Consider the following 25,850-nt stretch of genomic DNA (forward strand, 5'->3'; position numbering starts at 1 on the left):
TGTGAATGCATTTCCTCCAGGGAATTACTTTGGGCATGCCTCCATGGGACATGTGCCACACCTGAAAGCACTGTGAGAATTCAGGCATCACCCATGAGCACCTTGCTCAAGAAACCCAGAGATCTGCTCTGGGCAGGTCAGCACAATGAGGCAATACTTTAGTGCTCAGCTCACAGCTCCACAATTGGGTGGGACCCTAAAATAAACTGGTATCAACACAACTAACATGCTAAAAAAAAAGTTATTCTACTAATTACCACTAGATTGGAAAAGACATTAGTACTCTGAGCAATTTTGAGATGCTCATCAAGCATCAAACCAGTCTAATTACTCAAACTTATGGGGCAAAACTCTGCCAAGCCCCAAATCTCCTATATGAGGTGCACAAAGCCTACCAGCCTCACTCAGCACCAAATTCCTGTGCTGTTCCTGACACACGACCCCTCCTGCCAACATCTCCATTTGGAGCAATTTGGAAGCATCCCGAGGACCCCCAGTGTGGGACTACTTTGCCAAGGAACATAAATCTCAGTGATGGACCATGAGCCAGGGGGGATGGGGGCACCCTCTTCCCTGCATGCTGCCAGGGTGACTGGGCCAGACAGGCCCCCTTCTCCCACCAGCACCCCCAGACTGCTCTCCCCTCCCCTGCTCTGGCATCCATCAAAAGAGCTCAGCACCAGGCACGGTCAGAAAGGCACAGTGCTGGCAGCTGGGCCATGCTGGAGGTAAGAATGGGACATGAGGATAGAGCAGAACTGTTTTTATTGGAGGTGTCAAGAGCAGGAACAAGAACAAACCTACAGGCTCCCTCCTCAAGTGCCATCCTCCCCTCGCCCACCACCACCACCACCACCACCACGGGGCAGTCAGCATCATGTGCGTGCTACGAGACAACGGCCAAGACTTACACTGTGCTTCAGCCAAAAGCCAGACAAAGCCCCAGCACCCCGCTGCCACCCCCTCCTCGGTGACTGCGAGCTCAGCTTGGCCCTGCTGGGGCAGGGCAGCACATTCACCTTCCCTCTGAGCAGGGCTGAGTTTTGCGTGAGATGCTGTGGTTAAGGGAAGTCGGGAGCACAGCTCCACCAAAGTGCCAGGGCAGGTGACCTGGGCTGCAGCTCCCAGGGACATCTCGGAGGAGCCCAGCAGAGCGAGCTGTGCAGCCTGGGCAGGGCTGCCACAGCCACAGGCAAAAACGGCATCGCTACACCCCAAAGGGCTTCGCTGCCCCCTCTCTTCAACACAAACCAAACCAAAGGGGAGAGGGGTCAGAAGACACACCAGGAGGGGATGCGAGACGGGTCTGGAGCGGCGTTTGGCTCTGCATCACTTGCCAGCCCGACGCTCCTCCTGGCGCTTGGTGAGGATGTATTTGAAGAACTCGTACACGGACCAGGCAATCGCCGTGGAGGGCATCTGAAAGATGACTCTGGCCTGGACCCCTCTGAAGTAGGCGGGCACACCGCCCACCTGGTACACCGTCCTGAAGGCATTGGCCATGCCTGTGATGTGTCCGCTGATGTTGGAGCTCAAGGCCAGGGACTCCTGGGTGTTGAGCAGCGTTTTGCAAACGTCCAAAGGCGTCGTGGCGGCAGCAGCGACGGCCCCCGCGCAGGCCCCAGAGACCACGTGGGAGCCTGGGTTGTACTGTCTGAGGGGGTTCAGCTGCTCTTGCAGGAACTCATAGGTCATGAAGTGAATGGCTTGGAAGGGGATGTTCATGGTGAGCTGGGTGGTGTAGCTGCGGTAGAAAGCCCCGGCCCCTTCGTTGCGCCACACGGCCCGCACACAGTCCATCACGTGCTGGTAAGGCGAGTTGTACATCTGCATCCTCTGCTTCACCACTTGGGACAGGCAGCGGCAGCCAGCACCCGGGCACGGAGGGGGAGAGGAGAAACAAGGGTAAACACAAAGCCAGGCTTCCTCCAACTGCTTGGAGTTTGGTGACATTGGTCTAAGAGCTGAAGAGAGACAACTCGAACCACCGGTGCCCACGTGTCTCCAGACAGGACAGCAGCTGTTTAAATCTGCTGAGGCATCACTGCCACACACACATCACCACTCACATGCCACAGCCTCAGGGAATATCCTGATATCCCACTGCTTACAGTCCAGATCCACCCTTGCTCCCGAGCAACCAGTGTTTCCCCATCCACTGCTGCAGAGCCAGCAGTCAGTCAGAAGAACCCCTTGGCATCCAGTTTCTTATTTCCCAGACAGCTCTCGATCTAGACAAGACTGTCCCTCCCTTTCCACCCCCACTGCAGCCCAGAATAACCACAGCTCATTGCAGAGCCCACTAGCCAGGAGCTGTTAGCAGCCACTCTGGGCAAGGTTCAGAGCCAAACACCCCAAACCACCCAAGAGTGGGACAGGGGAGTCCAGAGCACAGCCTGCCACTGCTCTACCCCCCCCATCTCAATGTGACCATAAGGAGCTCAAAATGATGTCGTGCTGAACTACTACAGTCACGACAAGAGAAGCTGCATGACAATGGTATGGCAGCTGCCTGCTCCTCGAGGTCCCTGCCATGCAGTGGGAAGGCAGGATCTGCACCCATATCAGCTGGAGCCTGCACTGTCACAAGCTCTCCAGTTTTAAAAGGGAAAAATACCTTCATGACTGGCCTTTCCTCATTGCTTCTCCTTCTCCCACCACTTCCACGGACTCAGTAAAATTACTAACTCCCTCTAACTTTTTCATATATACCAGGCTCATCAAAATCAGCATCTTCCAGACATTTCACAAGATCTCCGTTCTCCCAACTTCTCTAGCAGTTTTTACATCTCACTCTTTTAATTCTCTTGAACACAGGCCCACGACTGCACCACCTCTTTCCTAGATCTCAATACAGCAGTCCCCAGCTTCCACACACTCAGAATGACTTTGGCAGTGCCAATCACATCTCTCTTCCCTTCTCTCCTGCTCCAGGTTACAGTCCCCGGCCAAACTCCTGAATGAAAGGCCCATACCCCGCCTCCCAGCTCCTCCTGAACCGTGCTTTGCTGTGCTCCCAAGTTAATCTCTTCTACCCACCCTGCCCACAGCAGCCAGCCACCAGGATCCCTACCTGGAGCCACGGGCCCCCAAAGAACCCCTGCAGTCAGGCAAGAACAAGGGCACTCTCTGTGCTACAGAGGGGACCAAAGATGCTCGGGCAGACCCTGATTCTCCCCTCCCCAGCAGGCCAGTACCATCATTACCTTCAGCAGGGTTCATGGCTGCATCGTGGAGCAACGTTGCTACACACCCGGCTGCACCTGCAAAACAAGAAGTGCCACATGTGAGGGGGGGAAAGGTGAGGGACCCTGGGACTCCAGCACAGCCCCAAGTCCCTGGCAGAGGCACAGGAGGAGGCCCATGAAAAAGGTGAGATCTGAAGGCAGCCTCCATCTCCCTTCCAAAAGGCAGGCTGGTCCTCAGGGGTTCCCACCCAGACTGAGATACAGGAAGAGAGGGGGAAGGTAGTGGCAGGCTGCCATGTCCCATGGGGTCACCGGGGACTCATCTGTGCCCACTCTTGGGGGGACAGGCCAATGCCACCAGCTGGCAGCCCACGGTGAGTGTCCCCACGTCCCGCTGGCACTTGCTGCACGCCTGCCAAGGGCGGAACGTGCCCTGCTCTCCCCTCAGCCCCATGCTCCCCCTACTGTGGCGGGTCCTGGAGACGGGCAACGGGCACCATGGCGAGACGGGCTCCGAAACCACATGGCGCTCCTGGGGCGAGCTCTGGCACTGCCGACCCACGGGGCCACGGCCAGTCCCAGCTTGTCTGCAGGCAGCTCCCGTCCACCAGCATCCTCCCGAGCCAGGGCCACCGACCCGCTTCAGGCCAGCTACCTGGCGGCAGCTCTGCAGGCGCGGCGCGTCCCCGTGCCCGGCACCGTGCGGCTGGCTCATGGCTGGAGAGAGCACAGGGCTTTAGGACACCCGCGGCACCCCGACCCGCGCCGGGACCGCCCTACCGCCACACCGCCGCTCCCGCCCCGCTCCCCCCGGGCTGCCGGGGCCGGTACCGTTGGCCACATGGCTATTGCCCCCCGCGTGGATAACGTCGCTCAGCGTCTTTTTTAACTTTTCGTAGCAGGCGAAGTAGAGGGCGTGCGCCGGCCCGGCGCCGGTGGCCGTGATGTTCAGGCCGCGCATGGGCCGCCAGACGCCCTCGGTGCGGGCGATGCGCCACAGGGCCTCCAGCACGTTCCGGTAGCGAGCGGCGGGCTCCGGCTGCAGGCTCTGCATCCGCGTCTGCAAAACAGGGCGGGCCCGGCCGCGCGGCTCGTCAGGCCGTGCCCGGGGCTCCCCGTGGGACGCGCCGGCCCCGTCCCTCCCCGCGCCCGCGCGCCGCCGGCACCTTGACGCAGTCGATGGGGTACATCACGCAGTGCTCCATGACGCCGGCCACGGCGCCCGCCAGCATGTGCGTGGACACGGCGGCTCCCTGCGGCAGCGCCTCGTAGTCGGGGGCGGGCGGGGAGCGCGGCTCGGGGCCCCCCGGGCCGGGACCGGGACCCGGCGCCACCTCCGTCTCCGCGCCGCCCCGCCGCGCCCGGCCCGCGCCGCCGCCGCCGCCCATCAGCAGCAGCAGGACGCGGCCCGACTCCGCGCCGCCCCGCGCGCCGGGGCCCGCGCCCGCCCCCGCTCCCGCCCCCAGCTCCATCGCGCCGCCGCCGCCGCCGCCGCCGCCCCGGCCCGCGCCCGCCGCGCCCTGTGCCGGCCCGCCCCTCCCCGGCCCCCATTGGCCGCCGCCGGCAGGCGCCCGCCCCTGAAGCGCGCCCATTGGCTAGACGAGACGCGCGCCGCCCACGCACACCGCGCTAATTGGCCGCCGGCGCCGCGGCTCGGGCGCCGCCACTGGCCGGCCGCTTCCTCTGGCGCGTTCGGGCGCGCTGCCCATTGGCCGCCAATACTGCTTGCCCTGCCGGCCCTCGCAGCCCATTGGCTGTCTCAACTTCGCGCCCCGCCCTACCGCGCAGCGCATTGGCCGGCGCGCCCGCGACCTTTGGCCCGCTCGCCCCGCCTCTCCGGGGGACTGAAGAGTCGCCATTGGCGGGCGAGTCCGCCACTCCGGACGTCGGAGCGCGCTGTGTATTTGGGCGCCCGCGATTGGCCAGCAGCCTGCGCGCGCCGCCTCTCGGCGAAGGTCGGACGCGGGAGCAAGGGCGACGCCGGGCACCGCCCCCGCCCGCGCGAAGAGGGGCGCGTCCCGCCCAGGACGATTGGCCGTCGGGCAGCGTGGGCGTGGCTCCAGCAGGGCGGGCGCAGCCGATTGGCCGCCGTGGCGCGGGGGGCGGGGCTCCGCCGGCGGGGCGCGGCGGCGGCAGCGGCCGGTGACGTGTCCGCCGGTGCCGGCGGCGGTGCCCGCAGCGGCGATGCGCGGGCGGGCGGCAGCGGGCGCACATGGCCAGGTGAGTGCGGCCGCGCCGGGGGTTCGGCGCCGGGGCCGGGACCGGCGCGGTGCCGGTGCTCAGCAGTGGTCTCTACCCTCAGAGTCGGCGTTTTCTGCCTGTCGTGGCGCTCGGTGGGACCGTGCCCAGGGCCACGGCATCGCCCGGCGGTGCTGGGGCTCGCTCTCCTCTTGGGGCTGCTGCTGCTGCTGGCGGCCGCCGTGCCCCGCCGCTGGGCCGCGCCGCCCCGCGCCTCCCGGCGGGACGACAGGTGAGCGGGACTGGGTGCCGGGAGCGGGGTCACGGCCGGCCGCCGGTGCTGAGGCGCCGGTGCTGAGCCGCCGTGCCGCAGGTACCTGGCGCGGGCGGAGGAGCTGACGGCCACGGACACCGAGGACTCGTCCCTTAATTACGGGGTGGTGGTGGACTGCGGGAGCAGCGGGTCCCGCGTTTTCGTTTACTTCTGGCCCCCGCACAACGGGAACCCGCACGACCTGCTGGACATCCGGCAGATGAGGGACCGCAGCAGCCGCCCCGTCGTCAAGAAAATTAAACCCGGTGCGTGCTGCCCCGCTCCGGCCCCGAGCCCCCGGCACGGACGGGGCGGGCTGGCTCACGACGCCTTCCCCGCCAGGCATCTCGGTGACCGCGGCAGCCCCCGAGCAGGCCACGCCGTACCTGCGGCCGCTGCTGCGCTTCGCGGCCGCGCACGTCCCGCCGCGGAAGCACAAGGAGACGCCGCTGTACATCCTGTGCACGGCCGGCATGCGGCTGCTGCCCGAGCGGTGAGTTCGCCGCCCCGGTCAGGAGAGCCGGGGGTGCGCTGGCACCGCTCAGCCCCGGGAGGAGCAGCACTGCTGCCTCTCTTGGAGCTTGCGGGAGAATCGAGAGTCCTGCGGGGGGATTGGAAAAGGAAACGGCGCGTTGTAGGGGAGTGTGGCAAGGGATGTGGAAGGAAGGTGTGAGCATGCTGGGAGGGAGCTGAGAGGAGATGCTTTTGTCTGAGGATTTCAAACAAATAGGTCTATTTTTCATCTCCAAAACATGCTGGCTGCAGCAGCAGGACTTGTGGGGTTGAACGGGGTCTGTAGTGCGGTGTGATTCCTGCTGTCTCCACCAGCATCAGCATCTGTCCCTCTCCTGCACCCTCACAGGCAGCAAGCTGCAATTCTGGAAGACTTGGTGACAAATGTGCCGCTGGAGTTTGATTTCCTTTTCTCCAAATCACACGCAGAAGTGATCTCAGGGAAGCAGGAAGGTAGGAGCAGCCACAAAGCACTGCTTGTTCCTCTTTGGTACATTGTTGTAATGACCTTTGCTGTCTTGTGAAGGTGTCTACGCGTGGATTGGCATCAACTTTGTCCTGGGACGGTTTGATCATGGGGATGGTGAGTCTGGCTGCTTGTAGAACAGCTGGGAGGGTCTAAGCAGAGCGTGCTGGACTTTGTACCACTGCTGTAGCTAAGATCAACCTCTGGAGTAGGCAGCAGTGCCTGACTCCTGTCATAAGTGTGAAACTCTCCTAGACCTGGGAGGTGATCCTTGCAGGTGGCCCCTGGGGTCTGCCTGTGGGGGGAGCCCCTTGAGGCAGCTGTGGGGTGATGGTGGAAGGGAGAAGATGCTGCCCCAGGCCCTGCCTCTTGCTGACATGCTGCTGTGGGTTGCAGAGGAGGATGCAGTGGTCACCGTAGCACTCGGGGACCAGGGGAAGCCCCTGGTTCGGAAACGAACAGTTGGGATCCTCGACATGGGAGGTGCCTCCCTGCAGATTGCCTACGAGGTGCCCGACTCCGGGGCCATCTCCTCCCCACAGCAGGTGCGTGTCTGGTCCCGAGAGCAGCTCCTGCCTTCCCTGGACTGCTGCTGATCATGGACCCATTTGTGTCAGCAGGACGAGGCTGCTAAGAGCTTGCTGGCAGAATTCAACCTGGGCTGTGACGTGCAGCACACTGGCCACATGTACCGCGTCTACGTCAACACTTTCCTGGGCTTCGGGGGCAATTTTGCCCGGCAGCGCTATGAGGAGCACGTGCTGAACCAAACCTATGTGCACAACCGGTATTGCTGCCTCACCCAGTGGTGCCCCCACTAGAGCCTTGTGAAATGGGGTGCCGGTTCCTCCATGCTGTGCTCTCCCCTTGGATTTGCCTCACGAGCTGCCTGTGGTGATAACAGCTCCCACAGCCACGCTGGCAGCAGCTGGTGCCTGGGCTGGCACAGAGGGCTTGGCTGCTGCTGTTCTCCGAGCCTGGCAGGCGTTATCAGTGCCACAGCTCCCTGCCTTCCTCCTTCTCTCCTTGTGACAGGCTACAGGGAGGCCCCTCCTAGTGGCTTTTGGCTCTTCCTGCTCTGACTTCCCCTCCTCCAGCACCGATTCACTCAGCACATCTTTCCATTGCATCCCCACCTCGAGCTCTCCTGTCTCCTGTCTCTCCTTTCCTTCCAAGAGCACTACATGAACCTGTCGCCAGAGGTGGAGGCTTGGTGCCCAGGTACTCCTGTGCCGGGAGCAGCCCCTGCCTCCAGATCCCCAGGGGCTGTGCAGAGGCACAGATCCCCATGAGCTGGGTGGGGTGGGCTGTGCGTTGTTGCACCCTGCAGGCGCTCAGAGCGTGTAGCTGCAGGCCAGTGTGACAGATCTGGTGAGTTCAGCCTTAGCAGAAGGTGGCAGGGCAGGCACCAGCTCAGGTGGCAGGGTACAAGAGGACACAGCCTGGTCTGGTGCAGAGGGTATCTGGATGTGGGACAGGGCTAGATTAGGCTTTTGGGAGGTGGTATAGGACCCCCTGTGCAATTGCCATTTTTTCCTGCACTGTTTTCCAGCCTGCACAACCAGCAGACAGGGCTGAGCCCCAAGATGCCCTTCTTGGACCCCTGCCTGCCTGTGGGGCTGGAGGACACAGTGGTGAGGGGTGGCCAAACCCTGTACATCAGGGGACGAGGGGACTGGCAGGCCTGTGCAAAGCTGCTGCAGCCCCTCCTGGCAGGGTCCAATGGCAGCCATGTCTCCCTGGTGGAGACCTACAAAGCGCCCATCGACTTCAGCAACAGCGAGTTTTACGGCTTCTCAGAGTTCTTCTACTGCACCGAGGACGTGCTGCGCCTGGGGGGCCAGTACAGCGCCCGCACCTTCACCTCTGCTGCCCAGGTGGGTGCTGCCCCAGCCCAGGGCAGCTGGGGCTGGGAGTGAGGGCGGTTTCTGTGCTCTGAACCCCAACTTCTTCCCCAGGAATACTGCAGCCAGCGATGGGAGGTGCTGACCCAGCGTTTCCGTGGTGGCCTCTACTCGGCGCACGCTGACCAGCACCGGCTGAAGTAAATGGGCTGGCTGGGAGGTGCCATGGCTGGAGGCCCTCCTGGAGGCCTTTTGCTGGGGTAGGGCACTGCTGCAGCTGTTAGTGTGTGGCTGATGCTCCTGTGTGCTCTGTCTGCAGGTATCAGTGCTTCAAATCAGCCTGGATGTACCAAGTCCTTCACGAGGGCTTCCAGTTCCCAGTGGACTATCCCAGCCTGCGCACGGCCCAGCTGGTGTACGACCGGGAGGTGCAGTGGACCCTGGGAGCCATCCTCTACAAGACGCGATTTCTGCCGCTCAGGTACCATCAGGTGGTGTCACACAGGGAGGGTGGCTGGGGAGGAGCAGCAGTACCTGCACTGGTGAGGGCCCTGCACGGACCCTGGGGTACCCCACTGCATCTTGTGGCCAGTCCTGACGTTCCTCTCCACAGGGATCTCCGTCAGGAGAGCATCCGGCAAGCACACCCCTCCTGGCTGCGCCTCTCTTTTGTCTACAACCACTATCTGTTCTTTGCCTGCATCCTGGTCGTGGCGCTGGCCATCGTGCTCTACCTCCTGCGGCTGCGCCGCATCCACCGCCGGCAGCTGCGCTCGGCCCAGCGCACGCTGCTCTGGCTGGACAAGGTGGTGGTGCCGCTGGGCCCGGGGAGCGTGCCGTGATGCCAGAGGTGCCCAGCATCCAGTTGCACCAGCAGAACCAGGACTGGCTGACAGCCTGGGCTCCGAGAGCTCGGACTCCTCCCTAAGGACCATCTCAAAGTCTGCGCTCCATCGTCTCTGCGTCAGTACCGGAGTCTGGGCTGAGGCAGCTATGGACACGAGAGCTTTCCTCTCCACCTTGCCCCAGTCCTAATCTTTGCATTCCTTGGCCTCTGGCCTTTGCCTCACTACATGGTGTAGAGCAAAGTCCTCTGCCACCAGCAGGCTCAAGGCTGCAGCCCTGGCAGATCCCTCAGATAACAGGACGCTATCACTGAGGCAGCCAGCCCAGAGCTCTGGCCTGAAGTACTGAGCCACCCCATGACTCAGCCACCAGGTTGCTGTGGTTCATCACCTGGGGTGGTGGCCTTCTGCAGGCCCTGACAACCCTGGGGCTGAGAGAGCAGCAGACACCAGCTAATTACTGCAGGAGCAAGGTAAACCATTAGTTCCATCAGGCTGCTCTGCCTAGCCTGGCCCCTCTTGGAGTGTTCCTGAAGGGGTGTCCTGCTCTTTGCTATGTCTTCTCTCTGAGGACAATCCTACCCAACATCCCAGACTGAGCCCTGAGGGCTCACTGATTGATTCTTGAGGCACCACCAAAGTGGGCTGTCTCCTTTCACACATTCATTCCCTCCTGGGCACAGCTGCCCTGTGCTGTCCCAGGCACCAGTGTCAGGACCTGTGGTTCTTTCCTCCACCAGGGTGGGCTGGGCCTGCCCCTGGGAGAGCCCCCTCAGCCCAGCCCAGCTCCCAGCCCTAGGACAGGCCAGGGCTGAGCTGTGCACACAGGCACGAACCTTCCCTGGGGCTGGAGCCCCACCGGTGGTCCGATGAAGTTTGTCACTTTACTGAACTCAGCTGTTCGCATTCCTGTAGCAATAAACAAACCCCTTGAGCCATCCAGCACTGTCTCCTTTCCTGGTGAGCAGCTCCCAGCAGCGATGGCTCCTGGCTGGTGGCATGGCAGGGTGGCTGCACAGCTCTGCTGCTGCTTCCTGCTGCCACTGTGGGATGATGGAGCTCCTTTCCTGCCAGTGTTGTTCTGATTCCAGCAGGACTGAGCTCACCTGAGCTGGTAGCAGCATGGGGAGCTCTGAACCAAACCAAACGGCTGGGATTATTGGAAACAGCATCCTCTGCTGCCCTCTTGCTAAGAGGAAAATCCTGCCCACTCAGAGCCCCTCCAAGATGCTGGTCTCTGCTTTTTACCTCATTCCCCACCTGACTCTTAGCTGCCTGGCAAAGAGGCTGCTGAGCTGCTCCAGCACCATGGAAATGGTCCCATCACAGCTGCAAGAGGCTGGGCAAGTACCCAGTTCTCTCTCAGTACACACAGTTCCTTCCCTGTGACCCTGGTCTCACAGCATGAGCACACAGGTGCCATCAAGGATAAAACTTTCCATGCATCATTGTGCTGCCGACCTCCTGCTCAACAGCTGAGGATCCTGGGCCTTGTTCTCATGGTGCAGGAACAGTGCTGGGAAAAGGAAAGGCATCAGAATAAGGCCAAGACTTGCTCAGCCTCAAAGCAGCAAGTGACTTAGCCCCCAGCATGACTTACTAGAAAAAGGATTTATTTCCACAACACAAGTTAAATGACACAGACAAATAAATAAATACAGATAAATTATCTGATAAATAAGGGGAAACCTGAAACACAGTGCCCTGCTTGGCTCTTCTCACAACCTGGACCCATCTTGTGGTGGAGATACCTAAACACTACTGCAGCTGCCTCACTGCTCAGGTGGGAGGCAGCCCTCTCTTCATCCCTGCCAGCAGACGCCAGCACCTCCCTCTCCACACCCAGGGGGATGCTGCACGCTCCTCCAGGGTCAACCCTTTGTTCTTGCACCCACAGCCAGAATCTGCCTTAGCAGGGACCACCCCCACCCCAGGGCACTGCTCACTCCACAGGGATGCAATGGCTCCTGTGTTCTCATGCAGACAGAAACCAGTGGATGTGATGACCAGGGACAGGGCAACTAGTGGGGCAGCTTGGGCTACAAGCAGGGGTTTCACATGGGGGCTAGGGCTGAACACACCAAGAGGGCAGGACAAGCACTGCTGGGGCAGGATTGGCTGGCACCACACACAGATCCCTCACAGGATGGTGCCCAGTCACTGCAGCCCTGGGCCAGCTGAAGGGATCTCTCCCTGGTAGCGTGGCTGCTCCTAGGACTGGATCAGTAGGCCCTTGTCCAGGGATGCTGCCGGCTGTGCTTGGGGGCCCAGCCATCCATTGGTCCAGGCTGCAGTGCTCCAGGTGTGCTTGGGCAGCGGGTCCAGCCTCTGTCCAGCACCTCTGGGGGCTGTTTGGTACAGGAGGGGAGAGGCTGGAACAGCTACAAGAGCTGGGGGAGGGAGAAAGGAAGAGAAGTTAGCACCAAACAGCATTCATGAGGGAGCTCCCACAAATTTGAGAACTACGGTGCTTGTTGTGCTCAGGCCCAGCGCACAGCCAGCAGCCCCACGCTGGGACCAGCTCAGCACAGCCACAAGGCACAGAAGCCAAAGCATTTTCCCCAGCCCAGCAAGGGCTGAGCGGCAGCTCCCTCCCTAGACAAACGGAGGCAGGCACGGACATGTGCCATCCCAGCTCCCTGGCCACTCACGATGATGGATTTGGTGGGGATCTCTGCTGAGGTGCCAGCTCCCAGCGATGCTCACTCCCAGAGGAAGCGCACGTACCAGATGGTCTCGTTCTTCAGCTGCGGCCCGAACAGGGGGTTGGCCTGGGCCAGGATGGCGATGAGCCAGCTGCAAAGGGACGCAACCCGCCGTCAGCCCCCGGCAGGACCAGGAGCGGCCACTGCCCCGGGAGCGATGGGCCCGGGAGGGAGGCGGGCCGCAGCCCGGGGACCAGCCTCCATCCATGGAGGATGCTGGGCAGCAGCCACCGATCTCGGTGAAGGCAGGGGAGGTGGGGAAAGGGTCCCGGGCCCGGCCCGCGGTACTCACAACAGGTAGCAGCACACGGCCGTGGTGACCAGCATCGTGATGATCACCCTGCGGAGACACCGGCGTTAGCACGGCAAGGCCCAGCTCCACAACCCCCGACCGCGGCACCCCCCGAGGAGCCCCCACTCACCCGCGGTTCGGCCCCCTGGGCACGAACCAGGGCGCGGCGATGCCCACGAGGCCCCAGAAGGCGGAGAAGAGGACGAGCGGCAGCGCGAAGCTGTGCGCCGTCATGGCCGCTCCGCACCGGACTGCGCCCGCCCACCGCCGCGCCCCGCCCACCGCCGCGCCCCGCCCACCGCCGCGCCGCGCCGCCAACCCGCGCCTCCCATTGGCCGATGCGCTCGGCCCGGCCCGACCCGGATCCGCTCGGCCCCCGCATGGCTCCGCAGCTCGCTCCGCGTAGGAGCACCCAGGCAGACACAGGCGCTTCACAAACTCCTTTATGTTACAAAGCTCGCACTCGCACCCGCCGCCCCGGCCAGCCCGGCTGGGCGCACTCCGCCCTGCGCACCCGCGGCTCGGGGCGCGGCCGCCCCTGCATCCGGCGGTGCCGCTCCAGGAAGGGCTCCCCCGCCGGGGCGTTACTTGGGAACTCTGCGGAGCTCGCTCATGAGCCACAGTGCCATGCTGAGCAGGGCCAGGGAGCCCGACTGGTGCGTAGCAGCCACAGGCGTAGGGACATACAGCAGCAGGGTGCTGATGCCCAGGCCCACCTGCCAAAGAGGGAGAAGAGGTCAGAGCAGTTGTGGGTGCACCACGGATACCATGCCCAGCACAAAGTGTGCTGTTAGAAAGGATCACAGCCACACCTTGAGCCACCCCAAATTCAGAGCGTGCATGCAATATGGTGAGGTGTGGGGTCTAGGCAGCTCCACCTCTCAGCTCTGGACTCTTGGAGCCAGCACAGATCCAAGTGGGGTCAGGTCTGCCTTGTGAATGTGCTACAAAGGAGTAGGAAAAAAATAAGGGGAGTACCTGCATGCAAGCTACAGCCAGTAAGGAAGTCACAGCCATCCTGGTCCTTCGAGGCAGTGGGATCCTCCTCGAGAAGAAGTACAGTGCTGTGACAGCCGTGATGGAGGCAATTCCCTACAGAAGGGAAGCGAAACAGCCACCCTTCAATGAAAGTTCAAGGGAAATGGGTGCAGTGACCTTTTACTGCCTTCCATGCAGTAAAACAAACTGCGTGAGCAGTATTTAACTAAAGAAATGTATTAATGGCCATGACCAAATCCTAGAGCTCCCACACCATCAAGTTAACAACCCCGAAATTTAAGTGAAGTTACAAAGACTTTTAATTTCCTCCAAATGAATGCTTTACTTTTCAACAGCTTCTCCTCATTAATTCAAGTCATTAGAGATTGTGTCTGCCCCTTCCCCAGCTGCCACCTTGACAAGTGAAGGTGGAAGCTGTCATCTGGAAAACTGATCTCACTTCCACCACTCAGCTGTAGTTCACCAGCATAATCTTGCTGTGTAGGTCACCCAAGGTGATCCAGCTTAATCTTTCTTTTTTTAGTCTTACCCACAGCTTAGTCCACAGCAGGGCTGCCAGTGGCATTTAATATCCAGATTGCTCTACCTAGCTGGGATATACTCACAGGGCACTACTAAGCAAAACAAGTTCAAAAATGCTGCAGGAAGCATTCAATATCAGGATTTCCAAGTTTGATTTCACACCGCCTTCCCAGACATTTCAATAGCAAGGGCCACCCCACACTGTTTCCCTGATTCTCCTTTTCCATAACTTTTCATGTTATGGAAAAGGAGAATCAGAGAAACAAAGTGTGTTACTTGCGCAGGAGGAAGAGCTCCTTAAGGAAGAAGGCCACACTGAAAATAAAAAACAATGCTAAACTTCCTCTTCCTGCAGAAGCAAACTGGTAAGACGCTCTCAGGCCCTTTGGACACCCTGGAAATCACTCAAGCTGACAGAACCACAGCCCAAAGAAGACAGCTTGGCTGCAGGAGACAATCAAGAAGCAGCCCAGACATATCAGGAAGACAGCACTTACCAAGATCCTGTGATCAAACTGGACAGTTGTAGGATTCTCAAAGATATTTCTGAGCACGGGGGAGAAGGCAAGGAGATCATCTGGGATCCAGCGCTCCCCCATTTTGGGGAAGGAATTGTACACAAGTCCAGCATCCAGCCCTGCCACAAAGGCACCTGCAATCCCAGAGCAGAAACTGAGACTACCAGAGTAGACAAAGGTGTCACTCCAGGTTGCACAGCTCTCATTCAAGAGCTCAGCTTGATCCTGAATTTCGTTTAGCAAGATATAGAGAGATCACACAGCACAGGAAGGCTGGAAGGTGCCTCTCCGCCTGCCCAGGAAAGACCAGTGAGGAGGTTCTTGACTGTAAGATCCCTGACAGCAGCAGTTTTCCCAGAGAATGGAAGAAAAAAAAAACCCCAAACCAGCAGAGAGGAATGAATACAAACTGGTGTACAAACTGGACAGCAGAAAGAGCTTTACCTGAAAGAGCAGTCAGAAAAATGAGAGCTGTAGTGCCATGAGCATATTGTCTCAAGCGAAGGAGCTGTTTGGTTTCTGGCAACTGTAAAATAAAACAAAACAAAACAAAACAAAACAAAAAAAAAAAAAAAAGAAAAAGAAATAATCAAGGCATTTGCAGTGGTGTTGGCAGCAGCTAAGAAAAGCCTTCACAACATACACAGGCCAAGGGGTTGGTCTGTATTTTAGAGGGGGATTTTACAGACCACCACACAGCAGCCATGCTTCAGTGTCCCTTAAAACCACAGCTAATCAAGTCCAGCTCTGTGCAGAAACTGAAGTGGCCCCTGGACAGTTACTGGCACAAATAATTTACCCCAGCCAGGCACACCCCTGGCTGAGCTTCCACAAATTCTGAGACTCATCACTTTGACCTGAACAGCAAGTGTCCCAACGCAAGTGTCCCACAACCAAGCAGTTTACAGAATGGGTGTTTGTAACACTGTAAGGATTAGATCAGAGTCAGGTACAGACACTACAAGAGAGGCACCATCAGCCTTCACATCCTTTCCTTTCCTTCACATCACACCCCAGCCCTCTGAACTGCCACTGCCCTGAGACACCACTGCATACCTTGTGTTGTGGGAGCAGCAGAGTCAGCCCTGTCCACAGGCTGGCAGAGTACAGGAGCAGTGCCGAGCCCAGGTGTGCTGCCAGGCGGTACTGACTGACGCGGGGGATGTCGTATGAGTCTGGCTTCTCTTCCAGCCCACTCTTCACCATGTACCATCCCAGCAGCCCCTAACAAAACAGGAGAGGGCTCAGGCCCAGACAGGACAGCAGCAGCTACTAAAATGGGATGAACATTAGGGGCAAAGCAACTTGTTTCCTCTCCTTTCAACTAGCTACCAGCACTGACACACTGTCATGGTGTCATTGACACCAAGCTATCATGAATCCCACTGTCTTAGTTATGCTGAATCAGAAGATATCAAACTGACAGAGGGCAGGTTTAGATTAGATATTGGCAAAAAATTCTGTGCTGTGAGGTGTCACCACATTTCTCTTCACAGAGAAATGCAAGGCATAATTTTTCCCAGGAATATTTCTGGGTTTCACATTCTCTGAATCTCGGAGAAAGGAAAAACAATTCTTATCTCATTTGCTGTGCCTGTGTTTGTGCAAAATTAGAATGCAATATGGAGATTGTTTACCCAAAGTGATGGTGTTTTATTTCCTTGCCCTATCAGGGACAAGAGTGTGTGTGTGTGTCAGGACTGTCACTGACAGTCACAAGATTCTGGGCAGTGTGTGCAGTTGGGTGCTTGGCAGGTTCAGTTTAGATGTAACGTAATATAATGTAATAGAGTATAGAATAATATAGTATAATAAAGTAATGAATTAGCCTTCTGATATCAATGGAGTCCTCCTCATCATCAATCCTCCTCCTCCTCTCCTTTGTTGGGGGCAAAAATATTACTATAGTGAGGGTGGTGGGCACTGGGACAGGTTTCCCAGAGAAGTTGTGGATGCCCCATCCCTGGTCAGGTTGGATGGAGTTCTGAGCAAACTGGTCCACTAAAAGATACCTCTGGTTCAGGGGCTAAAATTGGATGATCTTTAGGGTCATTCAGTGATACTCAGAGGAGGGCTAAAACTGGATGATCTGTAAGGTCATTCAGTGATATTCAGAGGGAGGTGTCACCCTGATTTTTTAAGATTTTCTAAGCCTTCTGATGTTTACATTCTTGTAGCAAACTTTCTCACACACTTTCTGTAAATAACTTATTGTTTTGCATTCTTTTATGGAGGAGGAGAAATTTGATGGACCATTGATGTTCAGTGTCATTGGAGAAGTGGCACTTTCACCCTCCAATCCATTGTCACTTTTGAAAAACTATAAATGTTGGGGTCAGAAAATAAACTTCCCTTTTTTACTTCACCTTGAGAGCAATGGTGTGTGTGCTTGTGTTGTTTTGTGTCCTATAGAGACAGGGGGGGCTAAAATTGGATGATCTTTAGGGTCATTCAGTGACATTCAGAGGGGGGCTAAAACAGGATGATCTTTAGGGTCACTCAGTGATATTCAGAGACAGGGGGCTAAAACCAGATGTTCTGTAGGGTCATTCAGTGATATTCAGAGACAGGGGGGCTAAAACAGGATGATCTTTAGGGTCACTCAGTGACATTGAGAGGGGGCTAAAACCAGATGATCTTTAGGGTCACTCAGTGATATTCAGAGGGGGCTAAAACTGGATGATCTGTAAGGTCACTCAGTGACAGAGGGGGCTAAAACTAGATGATCTTTAGGGTCACTCAGTGACATTCAGAGGGGACTAAAATGGGATGATCTGTAGGGTCACTCAGTGACATTCAGAGGGGGCTAACACTAGATGACCTTTAGGGTCATTCAGAGGGGACTAAAACGGGATGATCTTTAGGGTCACTCAGTGACATTCAGAGAGGGCTAAACCAGACCATCTGTGGGGTCACTCAGTGGCCTCAGAGGCTGTCAGGGCTCACCTGGAAGCAGACGAGCGCACAGAGTGCCACCACGCGGCCCTTGAGGGGCGGGCTGAGGCAGCCGCGGCGCCAGAAGTAGGCGGCGGGCAGCAGGTAGGCCAGGCCCACGGCGCGGCCCCACATGCGGTGAGAGTACTCCATGTACCAGATGAACTTGAACTCTGGCAGCGTCATGTCGTGGTTCAGGCTGTTAAGGGACAATAAAGCAACTGTTTCACAGCCCCCCACTGAACTTTGCACGGCATGGGATGGCCTTCCCCAGACAACAGCAGAGGAGCCACCACCAGGAGGCTTTGTGCGCCTTCTCAGTGACTTCAGGAGACATTTCCCTCCTTACCATGGGTGCATGGGTGGCTCGGTCGCGGGAGGGATGCTCTCAGCCCACCCTCCTTCCAGTTCTGCACACTCACATTTTAAACTCTGGGAACTGCTGGTACTTCTGGAACTCGGCCTCCCACTCCTGCTGCGTTCGGGGGGGTTTCATCTCCTTCACCAGGTGCCAGTCCACCATAGACAGGCCTGATTCTGTCAGCCTGGGAGCAGAGACACCAACAGGCACAGCTCACTCCCTGCAGCCAGCAGATCCATGGAACTGCAGCGAGAGCTGTGGGCTGCACAGTGACCCAGGAGCTGGGACTTCGATGTCAGGATACTCTGCGGTTATATGGTATCCCTTAAAACCCTTGTTCAGACAATCCTTAAGCCCACAACTAGGAACAGGATGGAGATCAGAGGGTCTGTGAATGACCACACCCAAAATGACGATAAACGTGCAAGAGTTGCCCCGCAGTGGCACCTACAGAGCATGAACAGTGTCCGCGGTACTCCCAGCCCTATCCCAGCACGGCCCCTTGCAGCCAAGAAGGGCAGGCACGGCAGGAGCCCTCACAGGCTCTCCCGGGGCGGCTCTCGGTGTGCGGACAGCCGCAGAGGGTCACGGCGGCACTGACCGGAGGGCACACACGGGCGGCTGCCTCCAGGGCCCCGCTGTGCGGCCCTGCCGGCGGGGCTGGGGGTGCGGCGCTCACCTGGTGACGCCGCCCAGCACCACGGCACCGGCCACGGCGCCGCTGCAGACCAGCAGCCATCGCCCCACGGCGGGCGGCGGCGCGGCGGGCTGGGGCGCCTGTTGCAGCAGGCGGCGCGGGAGGCAGAGCGGCGGGGGCAGATGGCCGTGTGTCGGCGCTGCCGGTGCCGGTGCGGGTGCCGGTGCGGGCCCCCCCCGCAGCAGCCGCCGGGCCCCGCCGCGCGCCGCTCGCAGCATCCCGAGCCACGCCGGAAGTGTCGCCGCCGGAAGCGCGGGACCAGCACTTCCGGGCCCGCCCGGGCGTCGCCATGACGATCTCGCGGCGCGTGACCGGCAGCGCAGAGCAGCGACCCCCGCGCGCCGCCAGCGCAGGTGCTGAGGGCGCGTGCGGAACGGGGGCGGGGCCCGCACGGCGGCGGGGGCGGGGCCGAGGCGCCCGAGGGGCGGGGCTCGCGCGCGCCGCGCGCCGGCGTGGGCGCGCCCGGCTCGCGTCCCGCGCCTCCGCCCGCCCGCGCGCCCGCCCTCGCGCCAACGGGCGGCGCGGGCCCGGGCCGCGAGGGGGCGGGCCCGGAAGCGCGGGCGGGGGTGGGCGGGGCCTGAGGCGGAAGCGGGGCGGGCCCGCGGCGGGGCCGGCGCGGCCCGGGCGGGCGCCATGGGGCGGTCCGGGGTGACCGCGCCGCTGCCGCCCCGCAGGCATGGACGATGGGTTCCTCATGGAGGTGTGCGTGGACTCGGTGGAGTCCGCCGTCAACGCGGAGCGCGGAGGTAAGGCCCGGGGGGCTCGCGGGAGGGGGCGGCGGCGCGGCGGGGCCGGTTCTGACGCGCCTCTCCGCAGGTGCCGGGCGGATCGAGCTGTGCGCGGGCCTCGTGGAAGGAGGGACCACCCCGAGCATGGGTGAGCCGCGGCCGCCCCGGGCCGCCTTCCCCGCCGGTCTCCCTGCGCTGGGCTCCCGCCCGGCCGGTGCTGAGCCGCCCCCGTCCCGCCGGCAGGGCTGCTGCAGGTGGTGAAGCAGTGCGTGCGGGTCCCGGTGTTCGTCATGATCCGGCCCCGCGGCGGGGATTTCCTCTACTCGGACCGGGAGGTGGAGGTGATGAAGGCCGACATCCGCCTGGCTAAGCTGCACGGCGCTGACGGGCTCGTGTTCGGGGCCCTCACCGAGGACGGGCGCATCGACACCGAGCTCTGCACGGCGCTGCTGGGTGAGGGCGAGCTCTGCGCCTGGCGGGGCTGTGGTGCTGCTCCGGGCTTGGGTCTGTGCGTCCTGTCTGCGGTGTTGCCATCTCTTTCCACCGCGTTCGGTTTTGTGTCCTGCCTTGCCTCTGAGACATTCAATACTTTAGAAACTTTGCGGGCCGAGGGCCACAGCCCCAAGCCATTGACACACACTTTGAGGCCGCCTGGGACAGAATAGCAAAGTGTAGGAAGGCTTAGGTGATCTACTTTGACCTGTTGAATTTTCTCTCTCGTTTTCTTTGTCCTTTGTTCTTTTCCTTATGTCCTTGCTGCAGGTGTCTAGGACAGGTATCTCCTGGACTTTGGCCTTGTGTGTAGCTGGCAATTCATCTTCATTTTTCTCTATTAACACAAACAGGGAGAAAAGATTGCAAGAGAGAGGTGTGAACACATGAAAAGCTGCAGTGGGAGACGGTTAGCCCAGACCACAAGCATGCAGAAGGAGATTCTGTTTCTGGCTGCATGTTTTTGGGGAGCTACAGCCAAAGCTAAAGAGGGCTAGGCCTTTCCCTGGTGGTGTGGTACTGAGGCTCTCGTACAAAGGGCAATGTGCTATAAGGAGTGCGGCAAAGGAAAAGGGTCTTGCCAGGACTGAGCCGGGAGCAGCTGGGTATCTTTTTGTAGAAATAAATAAACTTTGCTCAGTAAGTAGAGGACCCCGGGTGAAGCTTGCTGTGGTCTGAGAACAGAAATTGTAGGTAGTGAAAGAAATCACAAAAATCAGCTCCACTCCTTCCAAAGAGCAATGGTCCTGGCCTTTCCCCAGGTAGCTCATAGAACTTCCCTGCTTCCTTCCTGCTGAGAAACACATCTGTGGTGGGAATGAAGGTTCTGCATGTCCGAGACAGGATGGGGGATTTTGGTGTTGCCCATAAAACCAAAGGTTTGTTGCTTTCTCAAAGGGCAGAAGAACTCTTCCCCACAAGGAATCCTGGATGAGCAGCATTGTTCCCAGCAAGAATGGGGGCTCTCTGAGCTCCCCACAAACGGCTTGGGAAGCCTTGGCCCTCCTGTGTGTCCTGTGTGTTTGTGTTTCTAGCACAAGGGGCTCTGTTCCAGCCCTGACTGACCACTTGTGCTCTTTTGCAGCCGTGTGCCGTCCCCTGCCCGTCACGTTCCACCGCGGTGAGTGGGCAGGGCTGCTGTCCCTGTGTGTGTCCCACTGCTGGGGGAGGGAGGGCCTGGGAGGGAGCTGAGTTTGATCTTTTGGGTTGTTCTCTGGAGAGGGAGAGCTCTGCAGGCTGTGCTATTCCCCACAAGAGAAAAGGTCTGGGGGCTCAGGTTTGGGAGCTGAGGTCTCATTGCCCTGTGAGAGAGGAGGTGTCTGAGGAGCTGGGTATGCCCTGGCACTGCTGCAAGGGGAGTGTTACAGTCAGGAACTGAACCCAGGGTGTGAGCAGGATCCTTCCTATCTCTGCCTTTGGGGAGCTGGCTGAGGGACAGGGCTTGAGCACAATGAACTGGGCGATTTCTGAGCTGCTGTTCTGGTCCCTCAGCCTTTGACATGGTGCATGACCCTCTGGTGGCACTGGAGACCCTGATTTCCCTGGGCTTTGAGAGGGTGCTGACGAGTGGCTGTGACAGCTCAGCACTGGAAGGATTGTCCTTGATTAAGAGGCTTGCAGAACAGGTGAGTGCTTGCTGTGCTCTGCTGAGTTACTGTGGCTGCTCCCTGGCACTGCCTGCAGGCAGCTGCTTTATGGTATCCCTCATTTCTGGAAGGGAATCCTCTCAAGGACTGCTTGCCTTCCCTCTCTTGCTTGGCTTTAATCTGTTTCCCCAAGTCCATTTAGGCTGGGCCCCAAAGTCTCCCACAGCAAAAACTGGTTGGGTTCTTGCTTGCAGATTTGGGGAGGGTGGTGGGAGTTGGTTTAAACAGCAGAGTGAGGTCCCTGATGAGTGTCTCACTGCTCCTTTTAGGAAAGTGCAACAGGTGAGGTAGCAAGGTGGGATGGAGAGGTAGGAGAGAATGGTGCCAGGTTGTCTTAGAGGTAACTGCAAGTTCTTTTCCACTTTTCATTTTAAAACATGAATAGTACAAAAAAGATGGGTAAGAGCACATAAACTGTAGACCATGGTGACATCCATGAGCTTATGGAAAGTGCTGCATGTGAGGTTTCTTTGCTGCCTCACAAACGCATGTGTGGATGTGGTCCTCAGTAATATCCCTGACATGTATGTTACTCTTCTTTCAGGCAAAGGGCAGAATTGTGGTGATGCCAGGTAATGTTTGTCATCTGTACCAGGTCCTGCAATCCTTAGCCTTTCCCTGCTAGCCTCCTTGCCCTGGATTCCTTGCCCTGGAATCCACTTCCTGATTTGGCTTTCTGAGCCAGCTGCCCAGGAGGAGCAGCTCCTGTCCTGGAGTGAGTAAAGGCCATGCAGCCTGTTGGGGAGGTCACAGCCCTGCTCTATTGCTCCCTGCAGGGTTTGGGGACAGCTCTGGATCTGTGGGAGGGCATAGCCAAGGCTTCTCCCGTCCCTTTTCACTTGCCCGTGTCTCTGTTGTCCCAAGGGCTGTTTTTCCCCTTCAGTGTATGTGGCTCCTGTCCCTTAGTGGTGAGGTCCCGGGGTGGTGGCGAGTCTGGAACAGTGTCACTGCTCGGTGTGTGACATCTGGCTTGTTCCCACCAGGAGGTGGCATCACGGAGCGCAACCTGCAGAGGATTCTGGAAGGCTCCACTGCTTCCGAGTTTCACTGCTCTGCTCGCTCAGCTCGGGACTCAGGGATGAAGTTCAGGTAACTGATTATTTGTCTTTATTTTCACCGAAATCTGTGAGGGAAAGGCTAATGAATGTGAGCATGGGTTTGTAGAACTGGCATTAATTTCAAACAGCTTCCTGAGTGCTAGTTGTGCTTTTCTGTTTGGGATCATGGTGCCTGATATTCTGCAGTGTATGAATCCAGCAGTGCTCCTCACATGGACGTGAGTTCCACGCAGAACCAGATCCTTGGGGCATTTCTCTTGCTAGTGCCACCCTAGGAGTTCTGAGGGCACTTGGGAAGGTGGGTTGTGGTTTAGTTGCCTTAGACTTTTAACATAAACATGTAGGATTTGGCAAGCCAGTGGGATGTGCTTCTGAAAAATGAGGGAGGAATGGGCTATATTCTATTACTGTTCCAACTTAGGTTTGGGTGGCACCATCTTTGGCCAGTGCTGAAGCTAGGGGAAATCTGGGGGTGTTTTTCTTGGTGGATGTTACTCCTCTGTGTCCCCAGCAGGTCGCCACTAATCACTGGTTTTCCTGACAGAAACCCGAACGTTGCCATGGGAGCGTCCTTCTCTGCCCCCGAGTACTCCATAAAGGTGGCAGACGTGGCCAAAGTGAGGACCCTGAACGCCATTGCCAAGAACATTCTGTAGTGGAGGGCCAAGAGCACAGAGACTCCAGGGTGTGCCCTGGCACACGGACTGATGGGCACTGCTTCCCTCCTCAGGCTGCAGAGGATGTGCACTAGGTGATGGAGCCATGGAGCCTGACACCTCTTCCCTTGCCTTCCCCTCAAGTCCCTGGCCTGGAAACTTATGTTGGCCATTTTAAATAAAAGGACTCATTCCCAAATGTTGCAGCAGCAGCAGCTGTTGGGCAGCATTTGGGAGGAAGGGAGGTGAGCAAGTAGGGGGACTGAATTGTATAGCACTGCATGTGATTGTCAAATAAACACTGCAGCTGCCCCCCTCTTGCTGTGCTTTTCTAGAGTTTGTTTGTGTGTTCAGGTAAGGCCGTGATCCAGGTTGCACAGGCTGAATTAGGACCCTGCTGTGCCAGAGAACACAGTCACATCCAGAAGGCCAGGGTGGGAAACACCGTGGCCACAGCTGGGAAACAAGGCCAGCTGTGGTCAGCCAGCCCATGGGTGGGAATTAGCAATGCAGCAGGTGTAAGTGGTGAGAAGCACCTGGCTGATGGGATGAGGAAGCTGTGAGACATCCTGGGCTGTGGCTCCTCAGTGCTTGAGGTGGGGTTGGTGTATGAGATTGGGAGGACAAGCTGCTTTTTCTAAGGGAGTTTCCAGGTCCTTGTCCCAACATAAAGCATAAACTGCTTGTTTTCCAGACAGTGTTTGGGGAGTGTGCCTGTTGGATCATTGCTGCCTAGTCAGGATTGAAGCCTCAGACTCAGCTAGTCTGTAAAATACCCAGTGAAAGATTGAAATGGTATCAGAGGGTGCATTAGAAGTGTAGAGTCCTAGAAGTAAAGCACCTTTATCCATGCTGCCTGCTCTTCTGTAAAAGATCACAAAGCTGAAGAGAATCCCTCTGACAGCCAAGGTAGTGGACCTCAGGACACAAAAGCTGGGTACAGATTTCCCATCTTGGCAATAGCCTGTGAGAATATGGAAAAATGTGATAACCTGTCAAGGTGGCAGCACCTTTGTCACCTTAAATACAATCACATTATTGAAAACCTATCATCAAGACTACATATTTTCAGTTTAAAGGGTGCATCCACTTTTTCACATGAATCCATCAGAGGTATTGGTGTCTCCAAAAATACCTTGGGAACTGAAGTTCCTAACAGAGGAGCTGGGAAGGGAGTGACTGCATAGTGCTGGTGTCAGAGCCTGCTTCAGCACTGACAGATGTGCAGGCTGTGGGAAGAATCCAAATTTATGATTATGGTCAATAGAGAGTTCATGAGAGTTGGTAAGAGTTCATGACTTATGTTTGAGATTTTATGAGTCATGGTCGTGATTATGATAGCAGTAGCTCTGTTAAGATTGGGCTACCAGTATCCTAATCATGATAATTAGGGTGAGAATATTCTGCTGACCAAGCTGCCTCATGTTTTTGAACATGGGGTAAGAGCACGATGAGGCAGAGAAACTCTTCAGAGAAGATATGAGCAGTGAGGGCTGGAGCAATTTGGCTGATGGCCTGGCAGAGACCTCTGGATCAGACCCTGTGTGAGACAGGCATGAATCAATACCTAGATTTGAAAAGCTGTAACATGCTGTATAACAGATGGATAAAGAGAGGGGAGCACAGGGAGACGATGGTATTGCCTGCCAAAGAGGTGCCACTTGGATTACCTTGGTCCCAGTGAATGTTTTCTGGGTATTTTAGTGGAGGAAGGTTTATGGAAGGAGCTGAAGGACAGTAAAGCTCTGTGGGTTTTTAGGAGGAGCATGCCCCAGCTGTGAGGGAAGAGAAAGTGGGTTCTGCTTGCTTTGAACATCAGAAGAGTGGAATCCTGTGCTGAGGGCAACACTTCAACTCTGAGTGAGAGACCAAAGTCATGGTGGGGATGAGATGTGACCTGTACTAAAAACTGAGATAAGCAGTGGGATGGACCATTATGTAGGGAGGTGTCATAAACAAGTGTGCCCCTTGGCAGCAGTGCTCCAAGTGGTTTTGAGCAAGGCCAGAGGACACCTGTGCCAGTGCCAGAAAGAAGAATCACATCAGCAGTCTAGATGAAGAAGGGCTGAGTGACTGCTCCATTCACTTCTTACTCATTGCATCAGTTTACAGCTCTCATGAGCAGTGTATTGGTTCTGGCCTGGAGGATGTAGCACAAGGGATAGTTTTATTTACAAAAACATGTGGATTTAATCAGAGAAATTGCTAATAATTAACCACTGAGTTGGACATTGAGCCTTTCTTTGGTATTGATGGTTCCTGAGGAATTACTCATTATGTCACCCTTGACTTCTGAGTTATCTTGTAACTCCGTGTACAATGAGACAGCACAATAATTGCAGTCACCCCACTGTCCTCTTTTATCTGCTCAAGAGCACACATGATAAAGCAAATCCAATTCTAGCCTTAGTAGCGCTGTCCCCATGTGTTCCTGTCACACCTAGGCCTTCCTAAGCAACAAGGGTTCAGTGGGCGATCAGTCTCCTTGGGTGTCATCCTCTTTCTGTCTCAGATGTTGAGGGTTACCTTAGCATGAGGATTCCAAGTCTCTTTGGGGTTTTGTGGTCAGCCAACTGCCATAACACACAGACAACATGGAAATGAGAGAAAGAAGCAAAAGAAGGAATTTGGAAAATCTTCAGGCTCTGCAGAATGGAAATTAGTAAAAGGAATCTGGATCCTGAAGGCTCAGAAAGACCAGTGCAGCATGTGGTGAGCTCAGCTGGACACTGCAGATTCCCAGGCCAGGGGCACTGCTGGTGTCCCAGGCCCCCCTTGCCAGGTGGCACCAGCCACTGTGGGACCAGCCTTTGCGGGACTTTCTGTTGGCATTCAGCAGGCTTCTCACCAGAGAGGTCTGTTGCATCAAAGTAATGTCTTTAGCAGGTCCAGACA

At 57.6% G+C, this 25,850-nt stretch overlaps 5 protein-coding genes across 7 annotated transcripts; 2 read left to right on the top strand and 3 right to left on the bottom strand.

Annotated features, from left to right (window-relative positions):
* Window positions 1-227: 227 nt before the first annotated feature.
* On the bottom strand, window positions 228-4,675 carry SLC25A28 (solute carrier family 25 member 28). Of its 2 annotated transcripts, XM_063163428.1 has the most exons (4): window positions 4,355-4,675; window positions 4,020-4,248; window positions 3,207-3,263; window positions 228-1,847 (listed from the first exon to the last, which is right to left on the bottom strand). In XM_063163428.1, the coding sequence occupies exons 1-4, from the start codon at window positions 4,658-4,660 to the stop codon at window positions 1,330-1,332; spliced, it is 1,110 nt and encodes a 369-aa protein (XP_063019498.1). In that variant the 5' UTR covers window positions 4,661-4,675; the 3' UTR covers window positions 228-1,329. The 2 variants fall into 2 exon arrangements, with proteins under 2 accessions (XP_063019498.1, XP_063019497.1); XM_063163427.1 differs by lacking the exons at window positions 4,020-4,248; window positions 4,355-4,675 and adding an exon at window positions 3,686-3,972.
* A 725-nt stretch (window positions 4,676-5,400) lies between these two features.
* On the top strand, window positions 5,401-10,289 carry ENTPD7 (ectonucleoside triphosphate diphosphohydrolase 7). Its single transcript, XM_063162895.1, has 12 exons — window positions 5,401-5,408; window positions 5,491-5,658; window positions 5,740-5,945; window positions 6,022-6,172; window positions 6,542-6,645; window positions 6,719-6,775; window positions 7,055-7,203; window positions 7,279-7,445; window positions 8,211-8,535; window positions 8,617-8,702; window positions 8,822-8,983; window positions 9,116-10,289. Exons 1-12 carry the CDS (start codon window positions 5,401-5,403, stop codon window positions 9,342-9,344), a joined length of 1,812 nt encoding a protein of 603 aa, XP_063018965.1. The 3' UTR covers window positions 9,345-10,289.
* Window positions 10,290-10,943: 654 nt separating this feature from the next.
* On the bottom strand, window positions 10,944-12,616 carry ATP6V0E2 (ATPase H+ transporting V0 subunit e2). Its single transcript, XM_063163429.1, has 4 exons — window positions 12,475-12,616; window positions 12,345-12,392; window positions 11,999-12,143; window positions 10,944-11,737 (listed from the first exon to the last, which is right to left on the bottom strand). The coding sequence occupies exons 1-3, from the start codon at window positions 12,576-12,578 to the stop codon at window positions 12,050-12,052; spliced, it is 246 nt and encodes an 81-aa protein (XP_063019499.1). The 5' UTR covers window positions 12,579-12,616; the 3' UTR covers window positions 10,944-11,737; window positions 11,999-12,049.
* Window positions 12,617-12,855: 239 nt separating this feature from the next.
* LOC134421935 (cytochrome c oxidase assembly protein COX15 homolog) lies at window positions 12,856-18,593 on the bottom strand. The gene is made up of 8 exons (XM_063163423.1): window positions 18,358-18,593; window positions 17,740-17,862; window positions 17,330-17,516; window positions 15,440-15,607; window positions 14,828-14,909; window positions 14,363-14,517; window positions 13,323-13,436; window positions 12,856-13,060 (listed from the first exon to the last, which is right to left on the bottom strand). Exons 1-8 carry the CDS (start codon window positions 18,591-18,593, stop codon window positions 12,929-12,931), a joined length of 1,197 nt encoding a protein of 398 aa, XP_063019493.1. The 3' UTR covers window positions 12,856-12,928.
* A 63-nt stretch (window positions 18,594-18,656) lies between these two features.
* CUTC (cutC copper transporter) lies at window positions 18,657-23,273 on the top strand. 2 transcript variants are annotated; one of them, XM_063163425.1, is made up of 9 exons: window positions 18,657-18,728; window positions 19,050-19,121; window positions 19,192-19,251; window positions 19,347-19,556; window positions 20,680-20,715; window positions 21,087-21,220; window positions 21,786-21,813; window positions 22,225-22,330; window positions 22,844-23,273. In XM_063163425.1, the coding sequence occupies exons 1-9, from the start codon at window positions 18,665-18,667 to the stop codon at window positions 22,953-22,955; spliced, it is 822 nt and encodes a 273-aa protein (XP_063019495.1). In that variant the 5' UTR covers window positions 18,657-18,664; the 3' UTR covers window positions 22,956-23,273. The 2 variants fall into 2 exon arrangements, with proteins under 2 accessions (XP_063019495.1, XP_063019496.1); XM_063163426.1 differs by lacking the exon at window positions 19,192-19,251.
* The last annotated feature ends 2,577 nt before the right edge of the window (window positions 23,274-25,850 follow it).

Source organism: Melospiza melodia, chromosome 9 (genome assembly GCF_035770615.1).
Source record: "Melospiza melodia melodia isolate bMelMel2 chromosome 9, bMelMel2.pri, whole genome shotgun sequence".
NCBI classification, from domain to species: Eukaryota; Metazoa; Chordata; class Aves; order Passeriformes; family Passerellidae; genus Melospiza; species Melospiza melodia.

Excerpts from the sequence above, each read along its gene's own strand:
- SLC25A28 (XM_063163428.1), bottom strand. The coding sequence starts at position 4,660 with ATGGAGCTGGGGGCGGGAGCGGGGGCGGGCGCGGGCCCCGGCGCGCGG. Across the intron at positions 3,264-4,019 it reads CAATAGCCATGTGGCCAACG|GTGCAGCCGGGTGTGTAGCA; the intron begins GTACCGGCCCCG and ends CTTGTTTTGCAG. Across the intron at positions 1,848-3,206 it reads AGCCATGAACCCTGCTGAAG|TGGTGAAGCAGAGGATGCAG; the intron begins GTAATGATGGTA and ends GCCTGTCCCAAG.
- ENTPD7 (XM_063162895.1), top strand. Across the intron at positions 5,946-6,021 it reads CGTCAAGAAAATTAAACCCG|GCATCTCGGTGACCGCGGCA; the intron begins GTGCGTGCTGCC and ends CTTCCCCGCCAG. Across the intron at positions 6,173-6,541 it reads ATGCGGCTGCTGCCCGAGCG|GCAGCAAGCTGCAATTCTGG; the intron begins GTGAGTTCGCCG and ends GCACCCTCACAG.
- ATP6V0E2 (XM_063163429.1), bottom strand. The coding sequence starts at position 12,578 with ATGACGGCGCACAGCTTCGCGCTGCCGCTCGTCCTCTTCTCCGCCTTC. Across the intron at positions 12,393-12,474 it reads CCCAGGGGGCCGAACCGCGG|GGTGATCATCACGATGCTGG; the intron begins GTGAGTGGGGGC and ends GTGTCTCCGCAG. Across the intron at positions 12,144-12,344 it reads GCCGTGTGCTGCTACCTGTT|CTGGCTCATCGCCATCCTGG; the intron begins GTGAGTACCGCG and ends GTCCCTTTGCAG.
- LOC134421935 (XM_063163423.1), bottom strand. The coding sequence starts at position 18,593 with ATGCTGCGAGCGGCGCGCGGCGGGGCCCGGCGGCTGCTGCGGGGGGGG. Across the intron at positions 17,517-17,739 it reads CAGTTCCCAGAGTTTAAAAT|CCTGAACCACGACATGACGC; the intron begins GTGAGTGTGCAG and ends GTCCCTTAACAG. Across the intron at positions 14,910-15,439 it reads TGCTGCTCCCACAACACAAG|TTGCCAGAAACCAAACAGCT; the intron begins GTATGCAGTGGT and ends TTTATTTTACAG.
- CUTC (XM_063163425.1), top strand. The coding sequence starts at position 18,665 with ATGACGATCTCGCGGCGCGTGACCGGCAGCGCAGAGCAGCGACCCCCG. Across the intron at positions 19,252-19,346 it reads AGGGACCACCCCGAGCATGG|GGCTGCTGCAGGTGGTGAAG; the intron begins GTGAGCCGCGGC and ends TCCCGCCGGCAG. Across the intron at positions 21,221-21,785 it reads TTAAGAGGCTTGCAGAACAG|GCAAAGGGCAGAATTGTGGT; the intron begins GTGAGTGCTTGC and ends CTCTTCTTTCAG.